Here is a 16,613-nt window from a genome sequence, read left to right as displayed (position 1 = left end):
CACCCGGCCGGAAGTAGTGTTTGGGCCAAGACTTGGAGCATCAGCTCCTAGAGCCAGAGAGGAGCTGCCACTTGGGCACTGAAACAATGTCCATTAGGCTTTGTTATGGAAACTTCTCCTGATCATTGTTTTGTGTCCATTGAGCTTCCAATTGTAAAAGGATGGAGTGCAGGTCTGGCTTCGTTCTCCCGCAGATCCGTGGAACCCTCTAGTGAGCACATTTGGCTTAGAAAACAAAGCTGCGGTGGGGCCCTGCATGCAGGGCTGGGGCTGTTGTTTTGTGATTTCCCACATTGGCTCTGCGGGTCGGTCGCAGCGTGAGCTTTTACATTTCTGGCTTTCAATAGGCAGGCTGTCAGAGACGTGGCTGGCAAGTGAAGTTTATATCTCAGTGGCGGACAGCAGTTGTTCTTAAAAATACTAATTATAAACTTCAAAACCTCTGTTGGCATGCTGCCTAACTATAAACCAGTTGTTTTACCTTTGGGTTCTCATGGCCCCAACTGGCCTTAAAGGGCGTTCTTCTGCACCCTCAAAAGGCGGTGGTTATTTACCTGAAGTCGAGGCTTCCAGGATCCAGAGCACTCTAGGTCAGACACCGTGGGGACAAATGTGACCATTCCACTCTGTCAGGGTTTACCACATCCAGACACTCACTAGGTTCCGTTTCACTAATTTTGGTAAAAGTCTGTAACTACTATAAAATATTATTAGATTCTTAATTGTAATCGCAGTAAGCCTTGCAACCTCTTATAGTTACAGAATTGGGGTAATGTGGATATTAGTATCTAGGAGGTAGTTCCTTGCCAAAGAACCTGTATAAAATAATAGGTACCTTGTGCAGATCATTTATTTGGGGTAAAAAGGAAAAGGGGAGTTGCTTAATTGAAGAACCAGTGAGAAAGTTTGTCCTGAGGCCTGTGTGCCCATTCAGTGCCAGGAAGCTGGGCATGAGCCAGTTGTTTCTTCTCCCTCCTAAGGACCAAATGAGTGAAAGTTGGTTGAAATTGCATCAGGAATTCTTATTTATACGCAAGAAATACTTCCTGCCAGTGACAGTGGTCACCGAACAAGGTCCCTAGAACAGGTGTTAGACCCTTGTGAGTGTCGGGCAGCCCCTGTGTGCAGGGCTGTGTCATAGCAGCCACCAACCTCTCAGTCTGCCCTCCAGCCTGCAGGTAGATGGTGATGAGGGGCAGTGCTCCCACTAAGGCACTGTCTCAGTAGCAGGCAGGCTTCTCCATCTCACCATGTAAGGACCAGAGGCATGCATGCTCCTGGGATGCTCTATTAATATGGCCCATCTCAGTCATGCCTGAATTGGCAGAAATGTTCAGCGAGGGATGCTGGGGAACTTCCTCTCTGTGTCCTTATTCTGAATTGTCATGCCTATTGTAAATCTCTGTGCAGAATTCACATCTTTACTCACATTCCTTAAAATCTTCTAGGACCACAAAAGGCTCTTGGAGTCTCAGCTTGGTTAAAATCGCCTCTCTTGTAGTGACGAACATAGGCTTGCCTGAGTAGTCTGCTGCAGGAGCTCTGTGAGCCGCTGCCTTAAGAACGCGAGTCATCACTAGTGATCTTTTTAGAACACATACTGACACTTCCCTGCGTAGGATCATGCTTGCCTCCTTGGGATTTACTTTTGCTCTGAGAGCAGTGAAAGAAAAGAGACTTGATCATTTCTGGTGCCTTAGAAAGCTGCTACATTCAGGAGGATGAGAAGCTTTTGTTTCAGGAACAAGCCAACCTGTACAAGTCTCTGTATTTTGTGAGACTAGTCCCAATCTTGTGAGCAAGAGTCAGGAAATCAGGCCCAAGGGTATAAACTGACCTTCCCTTTTTTTTTTTTTTTTTTTTTTTGAGATGATAGAGTCTCACTCTGTCCCTCAAGCTAGAATGTGTTGGCGTGATCTCCACTCACTGCAACCTCCACCTCCTAGGTTCAAGTGATTCTAGTGCCTCAGCCTCCCAAGTAGCTGGGGTTTCAGGCATGCTACCATGCCCAGCTAAATTTTGTATTTTTAGTAGAGACAGGATTTCACCATGTTGGCCAGGCTGGTCTCAAACTCCTGACCTCAGGTGATCACCCACCTCAGCCTCCTAAAGTGCTGGGATTACAGGTGTGAGCCACTGCACCCAGCCTAAACTGACTTTTTTTTTGAGATGGAGTCTTGCTCCATCGCCCAGGCTGGAGTGCAGTGGTGCGATCTCGGCTCACTGCAGCCTCCACCTCCCTGGTTCAAGCGATTCTCCTGCCTCAGCCTCCCGAGTAGCTGGGATTACAGGTGAGCGCCACCATGCCCAGCTAATTTTTGTATTTTTTAGTAGCGATGGGGTTTCACCATGTTGGCCAGGCTGGTCTCAAACTCCTGACCTAGTGATCCACCCACCTCAGCCTCCCAGAGTTCTGGGATTACAGGCGTGAGCCACCGCACCCAGCCTAAACTGACTTTTTAATAGTGATTGAGCAGTCCATGTTTACAAGTAAGATGAGCCTTTTAAAAATATATACATATACATATAAATACATACACACAGAGACATTTTTATAGTCAGTATTTTCTAGAACTGTGTCATACTTGTCTACACCTAAATAAGCTGGGTGACCATTCTGTGGCCATGAGCGAGTTCAGACAGAAAAATTCCACAGTGCCCAGCCTCTCCCTGCTCACTCTGCATGGGCACAGACCTGTTGATAATGCACCTGCCTACCAGCCTCTTCCTGAGAAGAGTAAGGCCATTCTGTTTTGATTTTGGTAGATAATCTTGTGCCGTGGAAATCAGAAGGGCAAAACGAAGCAGTCATGATGAGAAGCACACCTCAGAAATCAGGACATCCCCCCTATCAGGTGGTTTTGGAGAAAACAAGGAAGGTGGAAGAATGGAGTGCAATTGTGTGAGCAGAAAGGGGGGCAGGAATCCCGGGTGCTCCACTGCTTAAACCACAGGACCTGGTTAACTCCTCACCAAGCTTCCCGCGACCCTGGTTGCCAATGGGCGCGGGAGACATTGTATACACATCATGCTATTTAAAATATGTTCAAACTATAGTGTAAATGCTAATTAACCATATTGGTATATAACCGGAATTTTATATTAAAAGGGGCCTCCTTTTTAAATATATGCCGTGTAAAAAATGTACTTATAGGAACATCTCTTTGAATTGTGTTTCTTGTATATTACATACTTAGAGAGAGACTATTTTAGCCAGGCAAAGTCTTTTTTGGCTGTGACTGGAATAAATCATTTATTACTTGGGAGTCCCATTTTGGACACTAATAATAAAATCATGGCAATGCATTTTTGAGGTTTTTATATATTTTTTTGTTTCCTTGTGGTTATAGGGGACAGGAGGAACTCTTTAACTTCTTTTAAATACAGTCATTTCACCCTAAAAAGGAGAGGAAGGGGATTGGGCCACAGACTTATCCATGGACTCGTCTGCTCTGAGATCTGGAAAACGACCTAACTTTGGTCTAAGTCTGTGCTCCTCAAGCCATTGTTTGATAGAAATGTAGGATTTCAGGATCTACTCGAGCCCTACTGAGACGGAATCCGGATTCTCACAAGATCCCAGGTGATTTGTTTGCATATTAAAGATGGAGACCAGTGAGTACACTGGTTTGTGGAAGGAAAAAAAGAGAAAAGAGAGCGAAGCTCTGCCCTAAATACTAATTAGAATAGATTTACACCAAAATGACCAGAGAAACTGGGAACCAGAGAAACAAGGAAACTAAAATGTATTGAATGTCTGCTCTGTGTCAGGTAACTTGCCAGGCATTTTCATGTATGCCTTTATTTAACCCTCAAAATCAACTTGCAGGTTAGGTTAAACAATTGCCCAAGTTCAAAAGCTGGAGCTGGCACCTGTGCCTGACTCCAAAGCCCATGTGCTTCCCATTAAGGCACACTCCCTGCCCAGAGCCAGCGTGGCTCAGCTGCTCTCGGGTCGGCGTGGAGGAGGGAACAGGATACAGAAGGGATATGCAAGGCTAACTCCAAAACTAAACTCCAAGACTAAACTAAAGCGTGTGTTTGTAAAGAGGGTAAAAATGAAATTTGGAAGCAAACTTGCCTAATTTCCAGATACTCCTCCTCGTGGAATAAAAATTGGTCTGTTATGCGGCTTGACAGCGGCAGGCAATTTGGTAGGGATTACAGCAGGGAGTTACTGAAGGGTCCTGAGTGTAATCTGCGCTGGAGATGTTGTCGTTGGCAATGTCTTGGAGGACGTCTGCAAGAACCTTTCTGACCTCGGGCAGCACAGCCTGGTACTCCGCACCACCTCTTTCTAGGGGCACAGCTTCTGCGGTATCGTCTTCCAGGTTGAAAATCAGAGGAAACTTATGCTGCAGCTCAGGCCCGGTGCTCCCATCACACGCCCTGGCTCCACCTAGAGAGGGAATGACAACAAATGCCTCGCTAACCCTGACAGTTGCCCTGTGTTGTAAAGACGAGAGCTGCGAGTGATTCTACATTAATTCAAACATACCAGATAACCAAATGTTCCAATGATGGCTCTCTCTGTCAAAGAAATATTACCTTGAGAATCTATTTGCTCCTTCCAGTGATGATCCTGTGGTCCAAAATGTTTTGCTTTTTTCATTTCTGTTTTTGTTTTTTGAGGCAGGGTCTGGCTTCGTTGCCCAGGCTGGAATGCAGTAGCGTGATCCTAGCTCACTGCAGCTTCAGCCTTTTTGGGCTCAAGTGATCCTCCCACTTCAGCCTCCCAAGTAGATGGGGCTACAGGCATGCACCACCATGCCCAACTTTGTTTTTTTTTTTTCCAGAGACAGGGTCCCGCTATGTTCCTCAAGCTGGTCTCAAACTCCTGGCCTCAAGCAATCCTCCTGTCCCAGCCTCCCAAAATGCTGGGATTATCAGCAGGAACCACTGCAGCCACACTAAAATGATTTGGAAGTTCTCCTTGAACTCGCCTTCAGGGCCAGTAGAACATTCATTCAAGTATCTTTATTGACACAAAATCAGGATATAATTATTTTTTCAAGTTGGAGTCTCGCTCTGTCACCCAGGCTGGAGTGCAATGGCACAATCTTCAGCTCACTGCAACCTCTGCCTCCCAGGTTCAAGCAATTCTCCTGCCTCAGCCTCCTGAGTAGCTGGGATCACAGGCACCTGCCACCACGCCCGGCTAATTTTTGTATTTTTAGTAGAGATGGCGTTTCACCATATTGGCCAGGCTGGTCTGTTGGCCAGGCTGGTCTCGAACTCCTAACCTCATGATCTGCCCACCTCGGCCTCCCAAAGTGCTGGGATTACAGGCGTGAGCCACCACACCAGCCAGGATATAATTTTTTAAAGTATCTTTAACCTCTGCCCTTTAGGAGTAAATTTGATTTTTTTGAAAATCGATTTCTTGACTACCAATTGGTGAATCAAGTAGAAAGGCAGGTGAGTCATTTCACTTTGGGTTGAAGATGACAGTCTTACGTGGATTCGAATCTGGCTGTGAAAGCCATCCAGAAGAGGAAGGACAAAAATGTTTGGAATGATAGCAGCTTCCTTGGCTCTTTATGATTCCAATGACTTTTTTTTTTTTTTTTTTTGGCTTTGCTATAGAAAAAGCAGTTAAGGGTCTGATGGAAATAAATATGACATAATTAAATAAACAAAGGGAATTAAAGCAAAAGATAGCCCTCAAAATTACAAGAGTTCCTAAACACTGACTTTGCTTCTGAGCTTAGCAGCAGCCAAACATTAATGAGATAGAAACTTATCAGTTGCTCAGGAGAAGCAGAGCTTTTTCTGGCACTAAAATCTGAGAGAAATTCTTCCAGTGGCTCCTTCTCCTACAGGGGACCCTGTAGGATGGAATGCTCACTGGCATTCTTATGAAAAATAAAACTGAGATTAGGATGGTTCCACTGACGACTTCTTATCACATCCTTTACTATATGATGAGGGCAGGTGCCAACATGCAACTCAATACAAGGAAGTCTATAGGGGCAAAGCCGTACCACCTAAGGATTCAGCCTTCTGGTCCAATCTGGCCAGAAATAAAATTTGAAATATTTAGGAGAATGGGTAGATCTCAAAGCCTTTAGACAACCCTTTTTTATTACTGGTTTTCCACCTGTGGCTGAGAGTCAAGTTGATCAGTAGAGATTAATAGTTGCTGTCTTTGCCTACAGTTTGGAATAGAATTTGATTATTCTTCATTGCCAGTACAGGGCAGTGACATGAGCTTTGACAAACAGTTCATGCTAGGAGTAAAGACTGTGTCCCAGGACTGAGGGATCTGCCTAAGATCAAGGGAAAAATCTGAAAGACTCGTCCTAACAAAGTGTAAAACTAAGGCTTTATAAGTTCAAGGGAACTGACTACTGATTAGCTGCCAGTGAAAACAAAAATCAACACTCTCAGGTAACAGAAATCAGAATTGCTACAATGCATCACCAACAATGTCCAGCTTACAATTTTTAAGGACTACTAAATAGGAGACTCCCAGTTTCTAGTCTGGCACATAAGGAGGTCGGCAGTCATCACTTCATTCTAACAAGTAAAAAGCTGAACAAACTAAAAAATCAACAACTCAGCCGGGTGCGGTGGCTCACGCCTGTAATCCCAGCACTTTGGGAGGTTGAGGCAGGTGGATCATGAGGTCAGGAGTTTGAGACCAGTCTGGCCAACATGGTAAAACCCCGTCTCTACTAAAAATATAAAAAATTAGCTGGGCATGGTGGTGGGCACCTGTAATCCTGGCTACCTGGGAGGCTGAGGCAGGAGAACCACGTGAACCCGGGAGGTTGCAGCGAGCCGAGATCGTGCCACTGCACTCCAGCCCAGGCAACAATGTGAGACTCCATCTCAAAAAAAAAAAAAAAAAATTCAGCAACTCTTATTAGGTCTTTTGGAGAAGTGAAGTCACAGGGCAAACTACTGCCCCCAAAATTAGAGAGACAGACAAGCAAATAGAAACAATCACAACTTAACAGAGCAGAAACCCACAAGCAGAAACCTCTGCAAGAACCAGTGCCAGGAGTAGGGAAGCCCTGAACTGTAATTGACAAATTGCTGGAGGCTCAGTGTGGACAAGTCTGAGAGATGAAAAACTCCAGTGGGGCCCAGTTATCAAGCGCCACCCCCCACCGCGGCACCCCAAACACACACACTTTTGTGAGTTTTACCTCCAGGAGCTCAACCAAGTTCTTACAGTAAATATTGGAGAAAAATCTCTTCATCCTTCCAAAAGGGGTAGGAGAAAAGTAATTTTTAAATATACCAAAACATTCTAGTTTTCTTAACAAGGCCTGCCCTCAGGAGAAACTAATTTACCAGAGCTTAAATTACTTAGGTTTTTCTCACAGCCTAACTGACCTAAGGGTAGGGGGATACCCAGCTGTAGCCACTCTAGCTGTTCCACCTAAGGGGAGGGAAGGGATAGACTAAGAAGCACTTGTGAAGTTCACAGTCCAAGGGCCCAGGCTCACCAAAACTACTAAGACTTAATAATAACCTACCCAAATGAGAAGGAACCAGAAAACCAACTCTGGTAATTAATATGACAAAACAAGGCTCTTTGACACTCCCCCAAAAATCACACTAGCTCACCAGCAGTGGATCCAAACCAAGAAAAAAATCCCTGATTAACCTGAAAAAGAATTCAGGAGGTTAGTTATTAAGCTAATTAGGGAGGCACCAGAGAAAGGTGAAGCTCAATGCAAGGAAATCCAAAAATCAATACAAGAAGTGAAGGGAGAAATATTCAAGGAAATAGATAGAATAAAGAAAAAACAATTAAAACATCAGGAAACATTGGATATACTTATAGTAATGCAAAATGCTCTGGAAAGTCTCAGCAATAGAATTGAACAAGTAGAAGAAAGAAATTCAGAGCTTGAAGACAAGGTCTTTGACTTAACCCAATCCAACAAAGACAAAGGAAAAAGAATAAGAAAATATGAACAAAGCCTCCAAGAAGGCTGGGATTATGTTAAACGACCAAATCTAAGAATAATTGGTGTTCCTGAGGAAGAAGAGAAATCTAAAAGTTTGGAAAACATATTTGGGGTAATAATCAAGGAAAACTTCCCTGGCCTTGCTAGAAACCTAGACATCCAAATACAAGAAGCTCAAAGAACACCTGGGAAATTAATTGCAAAAACATTACCAGGTAACCTATAAAGAAAAACATGAGACAAAAATACCAGGTATCCTCTAAAGGAAAACCTATCAGGATTAACAGCAGATACCCTACAAGCTAGAAAGGACTGGGGCCATATCTTCAGCCTCCTCCATCAAAACAATTATCAGCCAAGAATTCTGTATCCAGCAAAAATAAGCATCATATATGAAAGAAGGATACAAACAAATGCTGAGAAAATTCACCACTACCAAGCCACCACTACAAGAACTGCTAAAAGGAGCTCTAAATCTTGAATCAAATCCTGGAAACACATCAAAATGGAACCTCTTTAAAGCATAAAGCTCACAGGACCTATAAAACAAAAATACAATTTGAAAAGCAAAAACAAAAAAACCAAGGCACATGGGCAACAAATAGCATGAGGAATTGGAATGGTACTTCACATCTCAATATTAACACTGAATGTAAATGGTCTAAATGCTCCACTTAAAAAATACAAAACAGCAGAATGGATAAGATCACCAACCAACCATCTGCTGCCTTCAGGAGACTCATCTAACATATAAGGACTCGCATACATTTAAAGTAAAGGGGTAGAAAAAGATATTTCATGCAAATGAACACCAAAAGTAAGCAGGGGTAGCTATCTTATATCAGACAAAACCAACTTTAAAGCAACAGCAGTTAAAAAAGACAGAGACATTATACAATGGTAAAAGGCCGTGTCCAACAGGAAAACATCACAATCCTAAACATATATGCTCCTAACACTGGAGCTCCCAAATTTATAAAATAATTACTAATAACGTAAGAAATGAGATAGACGGCAACACAATAATAGTGGGGGACTTCAATATTCCACTGACAGCACTAGACAGGTCATCAAGAAAGAAAGTCAACAAAGAAACAATGGATTTAAACTATACCTTGTAACAAATGAACTTAACAGATATATACAGAACATTCCAACCAACAACTGCAGAATACACATTCTATTCAGTAGTGCATGGAACTTTCTCCAAGACAGACCATACGATAGGCCACAAAATGAGCCTCAATAAATTTAAGAAAATTGAAATTATATCAAGCACTCTCTCAGACCACAGTGGAATAAAACTGGAAATCCATTCCAAAGGAACCTTCAGAACCATGCAAATACATGGAAATTATATAACCTGCTCCTGAATGATCATTGAGTCAAAAATGAAATCAAGATGGAAATTTAAAAATTCTTCAAACTGAATAATAGTGACACAACCTATCAAAACCTCTGGGATACAGCAAAGGAGGGGCTAAGGGGAAAGTTCATAGCCTTAAATGCCTACATCAAAAAGACTGAAAGAGCACAAACTGACATTCTAAGGTCATACCTCAAGGAACTAGAGAAACAAGAACAAACAAAACCCAGCAGACAAAAGGAAATAACCAAGATCAGAGCAGAACTAAATGAAATTGAAACAAAAAAATAAAAAAGATAAATGAAACACAAAGCTGGTTCTTTAAAAATATGAATAAAATTGATATGCTGTTAGCAAGATTAACCAAGAAAAGAAGAGAGAAAATCCAAATAAACTCAATAAGAAACAAAACAGGAGATATTACAACAGACATCACAAAAATACAAAAGATCATTCAAGGCTACTATGAACACCTTTGCATTTAAACTAAAAAACCTAGAAGAGATGGATAAATTCCTGGAAAAATACAACCCTCCTAGCTTAAATCAGGAAGAATTAGATACCCTGAACAAACCAATAACAAGCAGCGAGATTAAAATGGTAATTTTTAAATTACCAACAACAACAACAAAAGTCTAGGACCAGATGGATCCACAGCAGAATTCCACCAGACATTCAAAGAAGAATTGGTACCAACCTTTTTGACACTATTCCACATGACAAAGAGGGAACCCTCCCTAATTCATTCTATGAAGCCAGAATCACCCTAATACCACAACCAGGAAAGGACATAACCAAAAAAGAAAACTACAGACTGATATCCCTAATGAACATAGATGCTAAAATCCTTAACAAAATACTAGTTAACTGAATCCAACAACATATCAAAAAGATAATTCACCATAATCAAGGGGGTTTCATACCAGGGACGCAAGGATAGTTTAACATATACCAATAAATGTGATATGTCAATAAATGTGATACACCACATAAACAGAATTAAAAACAAAAATCACATGGTCATCTCAATAGATGCAGTAAAAGCATCTGACAAAATCCAGCATCGCTTTATGATTAAAACTCAGCAAAATCGGCATACAAGGGACATACCTCAATGTAATAAAAGCCATCTATAAGAAACCCACAGCCAGGGGGAGGAGCCATGATAGCCGAATAGGAACAGCTCCGGTCTACAGCTCCCAGCGTTGAGCGACGCAGAAGACGGGTGATTTCTGCATTTGCATCTGAGGTACCGGGTTCATCTCACTAGGGAGTGCCAGACAGTGGGCGCAGGTCAGTGGATGCGTGCACCGTGCGCGAGCCGAAGCAGGGCGAGGCATTGCCTCACTCGGGAAGCTCAAGGGGTCAGGGAGTTCCCTTTCCTAGTCAAAGAAAGGGGTGACAGACGGCACCTGGAAAATCGGGTCACTCCCACCCGAATACTGCGCTTTTCCGACAGGCTTAAAAAACGGCGCACCAGGAGATTACATCCCTTACCTGGCTCGGAGGGTCCTACGCCCACGGAGTCTCGCTGATTGCTAGCACAGCAGTCTGAGATCAAACTGCAGGGCGGCAGCGAGGCTGGGGGAGGGGCGCCTGCCATTGCCCAGGCTTGATTAGGTAAACAAAGCAGCCGGGAAGCTCGAACTGGGTGGAGCCCACCACAGCTCAAGGAGGCCTGCCTGCCTCTGTAGGCTCCACCTCTGGGGGCAGGGCACAGACAAACAAAAAGACAGCAGTAACCTCTGCAGACTTAAATGTCCCTGTCTGACAGCTTTGAAGAGAGCAGTGGTTCTCCCAGCACGCAGCTGGAGATCTGAGAACCGGCAGACTGCCTCCTCAAGTGGGTCCCTGACCCCTGACCCCCGAGCAGCCTAACTGGGAGGCACCCCCCAGCAGGGGCAGACTGACACCTCACAGGGCCCAGTACTCCAACAGACCTGCAGCTGAGGGTCCTGTCTGTTACAAGGAAAACTAACAAACAGAAAGGACATCCACACCAAAAACCCATCTGTACATCACCATCATCAAAGACCAAACGTAGATAAAACCACAAAGATGGGGAAAAAACAGAGCAGAAAAACTGGAAACTCTAAAAAGCAGAGCGCCTCTCCTCCTCCAAAGGAACGCAGTTCCTCACCAGCAACGGAACAAAGCTGGACAGAGAATGACTTTGACGAGCTGAGAGAAGAAGGCTTCAGACAATCAAATTACTCCGAGCTACGGGAGGACATTCAAACCAAAGGCAAAGAAGTTGAAAACTTTGAAAAAAATTTAGAAGAATGTATAACTAGAATAACCAATACAGAGAAGTGCTTAAAGGAGCTGATGGAGCTGAAAACCAAGGCTTGAGAACTACGTGAAGAATGCAGAAGCCTCAGGAGCCGGTGTGATCAACTGGAAGAAAGGGTATCAGCGATGGAAGATGAAATGAATGAAATGAAGCGAGAAGGGAAGTTTAGAGAAAAAAGAATAAAAAGAAATGAGCAAAGCCTCCAAGAAATATGGGACTATGTGAAAAAACCAAATCTACGTCTGATTGGTGTACCTGAAAGTGACGGGGAGAATGGAACCAAGTTGGAAAACACTCTGCAGGATATTATCCAGGAGAACTTCCCCAATCTAGCAAGGCAGGCCAACATTCAGATTCAGAAAATACAGAGAACGCCACAAAGATATTCCTCAAGAAGAGCAACTCCAAGACACATAATTGTCAGATTCACCAAAGTTGAAATGAAGGAAAAAATGTTAAGGGCAGCCAGAGAGAAAGGTCAGGTTACCCTCAAAGGGAAGCCCATCAGACTAACAGTGGATCTTTCGGCAGAAACTCTACAAGCCAGAAGAGAGTGGGGGCCAATATTCAACATTCTCAAAGAAAAGAATTTTCAACCCAGAATTTCATATCCAGCCAAACTAAGCTTCATAAGTGAAGGAGAAATAAAATACTTTACAGACAAGCAAATGCTGAGAGATTTTGTCACCACCAGGCCTGCCCTAAAAGAGCTCCTGAAGGAAGCGCTAAACATGGAAAGGAACAACCGGTACCAGCCACTGCAAAATCATGCCAAAATGTAAAGGCCATCGAGACTAGGAAGAAACTGCATCAACTAACGAGCAAAATAACCAGCTAACATCATAATGACAGGATCAAATTCACATGTAACAATATTAACTTTAAATGTAAATGGACTAAATGCTCCAATTAAAAGACACAGACTGGCAAATTGGATAAAGAGTCAAGACCCATCAGTGTGCTGTATTCAGGAAACCCATCTCACCTGCAGAGACCCACATAGGCTCAAAATAAAAGGATGGAGGAAGATCTACCAAGCAAATGGAAAACAAAAAAAGGCAGGGGTTGCAATCCTAGTCTCCGATAAAACAGACTTTAAACCAACAAAGATCAAAAGAGACAAGGCCATTACATAATGGTAAAGGGATCAATTCAACAAGAAGAGCTAACTATCCTAAATATATATGCACCCAATACAGGAGCACCCAGATTCATAAAGCAAGTCCTGAGTGACCTACAAAGAGACTTAGACTCCCACACATTAATAATGGGAGACTTTAACACCCCACTGTCAACATTAGACAGATCAACGAGACAGAAAGTCAACAAGGATACCCAGGAATTGAACTCAGCTCTGCACCAAGCGGACCTAATAGACATCTACAGAACTCTCCACCCCAAATCAACAGAATATACATTTTTTTCAGCACCACACCACACCTATTCCAAAGTAGACCACATACTTGGAAGTAAAGCTCTCCTCAGCAAATGTAAAAGAACAGAAATTATAACAAACTATCTCTCAGACCACAGTGCAATCAAACTAGAACTCAGGATTAAGAATCTCACTCAAAACCGCTCAGCTACATGGAAACTGAACAACCTGCTCCTGAATGACTACTGGGTACATAATGAAATGAAGGCAGAAATAAAGATGTTCTTTGAAATCAATGAGAACAAAGACACAACATACCAGAATCTCTGGGATGCATTCAAAGCAGTGTGTAGAGGGAAATTTATAGCACTAAATGCCCACAAGAGAAAGCAGGAAAGATCTAAAATTGACACCCTAACATCACAATTAAAAGAACCAGAAAAGCAAGAGCAAACACATTCAAAAGCTAGCAGAAGGCAAGAAATAACTAAAATCAGAGCAGAACTGAAGGAAATAGAGACACAAGAAACCCTTCAAAAAATCAGTGAATCCAGGAGCTGGTTTTTTGAAAGGATCAACAAAATTGATAGACTGCTAGCAAGACTAATAAAGAAAAAAAGAGAGAAGAATCAAATAGATGCAATAAAAAATGATAAAGGGGATATCACCACTGATCCCACAGAAATACAAACTACCATCAGAGAATACTACAAACACCTCTATGCAAATAAACTAGAAAATCTAGAAGAAATGGATAAATTCCTCAACACATACACTCTCCCAAGACTAAACCAGGAAGAAGTTCAATCTCTGAATAGACCAATAACAGGATCTGAAATTGTGGCAATAATCAATAGCTTACCAACCAAAAAGAGTCCAGGACCAGATGGATTCGCAGCTGAATTCTACCAGAGGTAGAAGGAGGAACTGGTACCATTCCTTCTGAAACTATTCCAATCAATAGAAAAAGAGGGAATCCTCCCTAACTTATTTTATGAGGCCAGCATCATCCTGATACCAAAGCCGGGCAGAGACACAACCAAAAAAGAGAATTTTAGACCAATATCCTTGATGAACATTGATGCAAAAATCCTCAATAAAATACTGGCAAACCGAATCCAGCAGAACATCAAAAAGCTTATCCACCATGATCAAGTGGGCTTCATCCCTGGGATGCAAGGCTGGTTCAATATACGCAAATCAATAAATGTAATCCGGCATATAAACAGAACCAAAGACAAAAACCACATGATTATCTCAATAGATGCAGAAAAGGCCTTTGACAAAATTCAACAACCCTTCATGCTAAAAACTCTCAATAAGTTAGGTATTGATGGGACATATTTCAAAATAATAAGAGCTATCTATGACAAACCCACAGCCAATATCATACTGAATGGGCAAAAACTGGAAGCATTCCCTTTGAAAACTGGCACAAGACAGGGATGCCCTCTCTCACCACTCCTATTCAACATAGTGTTGGAAGTTCTGGCCAGGGCAATTAGGCAGGAGAAGGAAATAAAGGGTATTCAATTAGGAAAAGAGGAAGTCAAATTGTCCCTGTTTGCAGACGACATGATTGTTTATCTAGAAAACCCCACTGTCTCAGCCCAAAATCTCCTTAAGCTGATAAGCAACTTCAGCAAAGTCTCAGGATACAAAATCAATGTACAAAAATTACAAGCATTCTTATACACCAACAACAGACAAACAGAGAGCCAAATCATCAGTGAACTCCCATTCACAATTGCTACAAAGAGAATAAAATACCTAGGAATCCAACTTACAAGGGATGTGAAGGACCTCTTCAAGGAGAACTACAAACCACTGCTCAAGGAAATAAAAGAGGATACAAACAAATGGAAGAATATTCCATGCTCATGGGTAGGAAGAATCAATATCGTGAAAATGGCCATACTGCCCAAGGTAATTTACAGATTCAATGCCATCCCCATCAAGCTACCAATGACTTTCTTCACAGAATTGGAAAAAACTACTTTAAAGTTCATATGGAACCCAAAAAGAGCCCGCATCGCCAAGTCAATCCTCAGCCAAAAGAACAAAGCCGGAGGCATCACACTACCTGACTTCAAACTATACTACAAGGCTACAGTAACCAAAACAGCATGGTACTGGTACCAAAACAGAGATATAGATCAATGGAACAGAACAGAGCCCTCAGAAATAACGCCACCTATCTACAACTATCTGATCTTTGACAAACCTGAGAAAAACAAGCAATGGGGAAAGGATTCCCTATTTAATAAATGGTGCTGGGAAAACTGGCTAGCCATATGTAGAAAGCTGAAACTGGATCCCTTCCTTACACCTTATACAAAAATCAATTCAAGATGGATTAAAGACTTAAACGTTAGACCTAAAACCATAAAAACCCTAGAAGAAAACCTAGGCATTACCATTCAGGACATAGGCATGGGCAAGGACTTCATGTCTAAAACACCAAAAGCAATGGCAACAAAAGCCAAAATTGACAAATGGGATCTAATTAAACTAAAGAGCTTCTGCACAGCAAAAGAAACTACCATCAGAGTGAACAGGCAACCTACAAAATGGGAGAAAATTTTCACAACCTACTCATCTGACAAAGGGCTAATATCCAGAATCTACAATGAACTCAAACAAATTTACAAGAAAAAAACAACCCCATCAAAAAGTGGGCGAAGGACATGAACAGACACTTCTCAAAAGAAGACATTTATGCAGCCAAAAAACACATGAAAAAATGCTCACCATCACTGGCCATCAGAGAAATGCAAATCAAAACCACAGTGAGATACCATCTCACACCAGTTAGAATGGCAATCATTAAAAAGTCAGGAAACAACAAGTGCTGGAGAGGATGTGGAGAAATAGGAACACTTTTACACTGTTGGTGGGACTGTAAACTAGTTCAACCATTGTGGAAGTCAGTGTGGCGATTCCTCAGGGATCTAGAACTAGAAATACCATTTCACCCAGCCATCCCATTACTGTGTATATACCCAAAGGACTATAAATCATGCTGCTTTAAAGACACATGCACACGTATGTTTATTGCGGCATTATTCACAATAGCAAAGACGTGGAACCAACCCAAATGTCCAACAATGATAGACTGGATTAAGAAAATGTGGCACATATACACCATGGAATACTATGCAGCCATAAAAAATGATGAGTTCATGTCCTTTGTAGGGACATGGATGAAATTGGAAATCATCATTCTCAGTAAACTATTGCAAGAACAAAAAACCAAACACCACATCTTCTCACTCATAGGTGGGAATTGAACAATGAGAACACATGGACACAGGAAGGGGAACATCACACTCTGGGGACTGTTGTGGGGTGGGGGGAGGGATAGCATTGGGAGATATACCTAATGCTAGATGACGAGTTAATGGGTGCAGCACACCAGCATGGCACATGTATACATATGTAACTAACCTGCACATTGTGTGCATGTACCCTAAAACTTAAAGTATAATAATAATAAAAAAAAGAAATATGTAGAGAGTGTTTAGTTAATGCCAAAGGCTAGTGCACATTTGTTTTGCATAAGGAATAAATAATGCTTAATAAACAGTAATTTGCACCAATAAAAAAAAAAAAAAGAAACCCACAGCCAACATAATACTGAATGGGGAAAAGCTG

General features: G+C 42.2%; 2 protein-coding genes across 16 annotated transcripts in view; one reads left to right on the top strand and one right to left on the bottom strand.

Moving 5' to 3' along the window:
* Window positions 1-3,306, top strand: part of WIPI1 (WD repeat domain, phosphoinositide interacting 1) — a 36,694-nt gene extending 33,388 nt beyond the window's left edge. For both annotated transcript variants that reach the window (XM_008961083.4, XM_003808934.6), the window contains one exon: window positions 2,767-3,306. In XM_008961083.4, the coding sequence (XP_008959331.2) occupies window positions 2,767-2,814 (48 nt within the window). In that variant the 3' untranslated portion in view covers window positions 2,815-3,306. The remainder of the gene's footprint in view (window positions 1-2,766) is intronic.
* Window positions 1-16,613, bottom strand: part of ARSG (arylsulfatase G) — a 187,273-nt gene that overhangs the window by 19,845 nt on the left and 150,815 nt on the right. For 8 of the 14 annotated variants that reach the window (XM_034942764.3, XM_063599344.1, XM_055101708.2 and 5 more), the window contains one exon: window positions 3,730-4,399. The exons of 5 other annotated variants lie outside the window; for them this stretch is intronic. In XM_034942764.3, the coding sequence (XP_034798655.1) occupies window positions 4,125-4,399 (275 nt within the window). In that variant the 3' untranslated portion in view covers window positions 3,730-4,124. Of the gene's footprint in view, window positions 1-3,729; window positions 4,400-16,613 lie in introns of those variants that run through there. One more of the 14 variants, XM_034942763.3, reaches the window with a different exon arrangement.

The sequence above is a fragment of the Pan paniscus genome, chromosome 19 (assembly GCF_029289425.2).
Source record: "Pan paniscus chromosome 19, NHGRI_mPanPan1-v2.0_pri, whole genome shotgun sequence".
Lineage (NCBI taxonomy): Eukaryota > Metazoa > Chordata > Mammalia > Primates > Hominidae > Pan > Pan paniscus.
The sequence above is the reverse complement of the archived record's forward strand: the minus strand, read 5'-3'. Positions and strand labels throughout refer to the sequence as shown.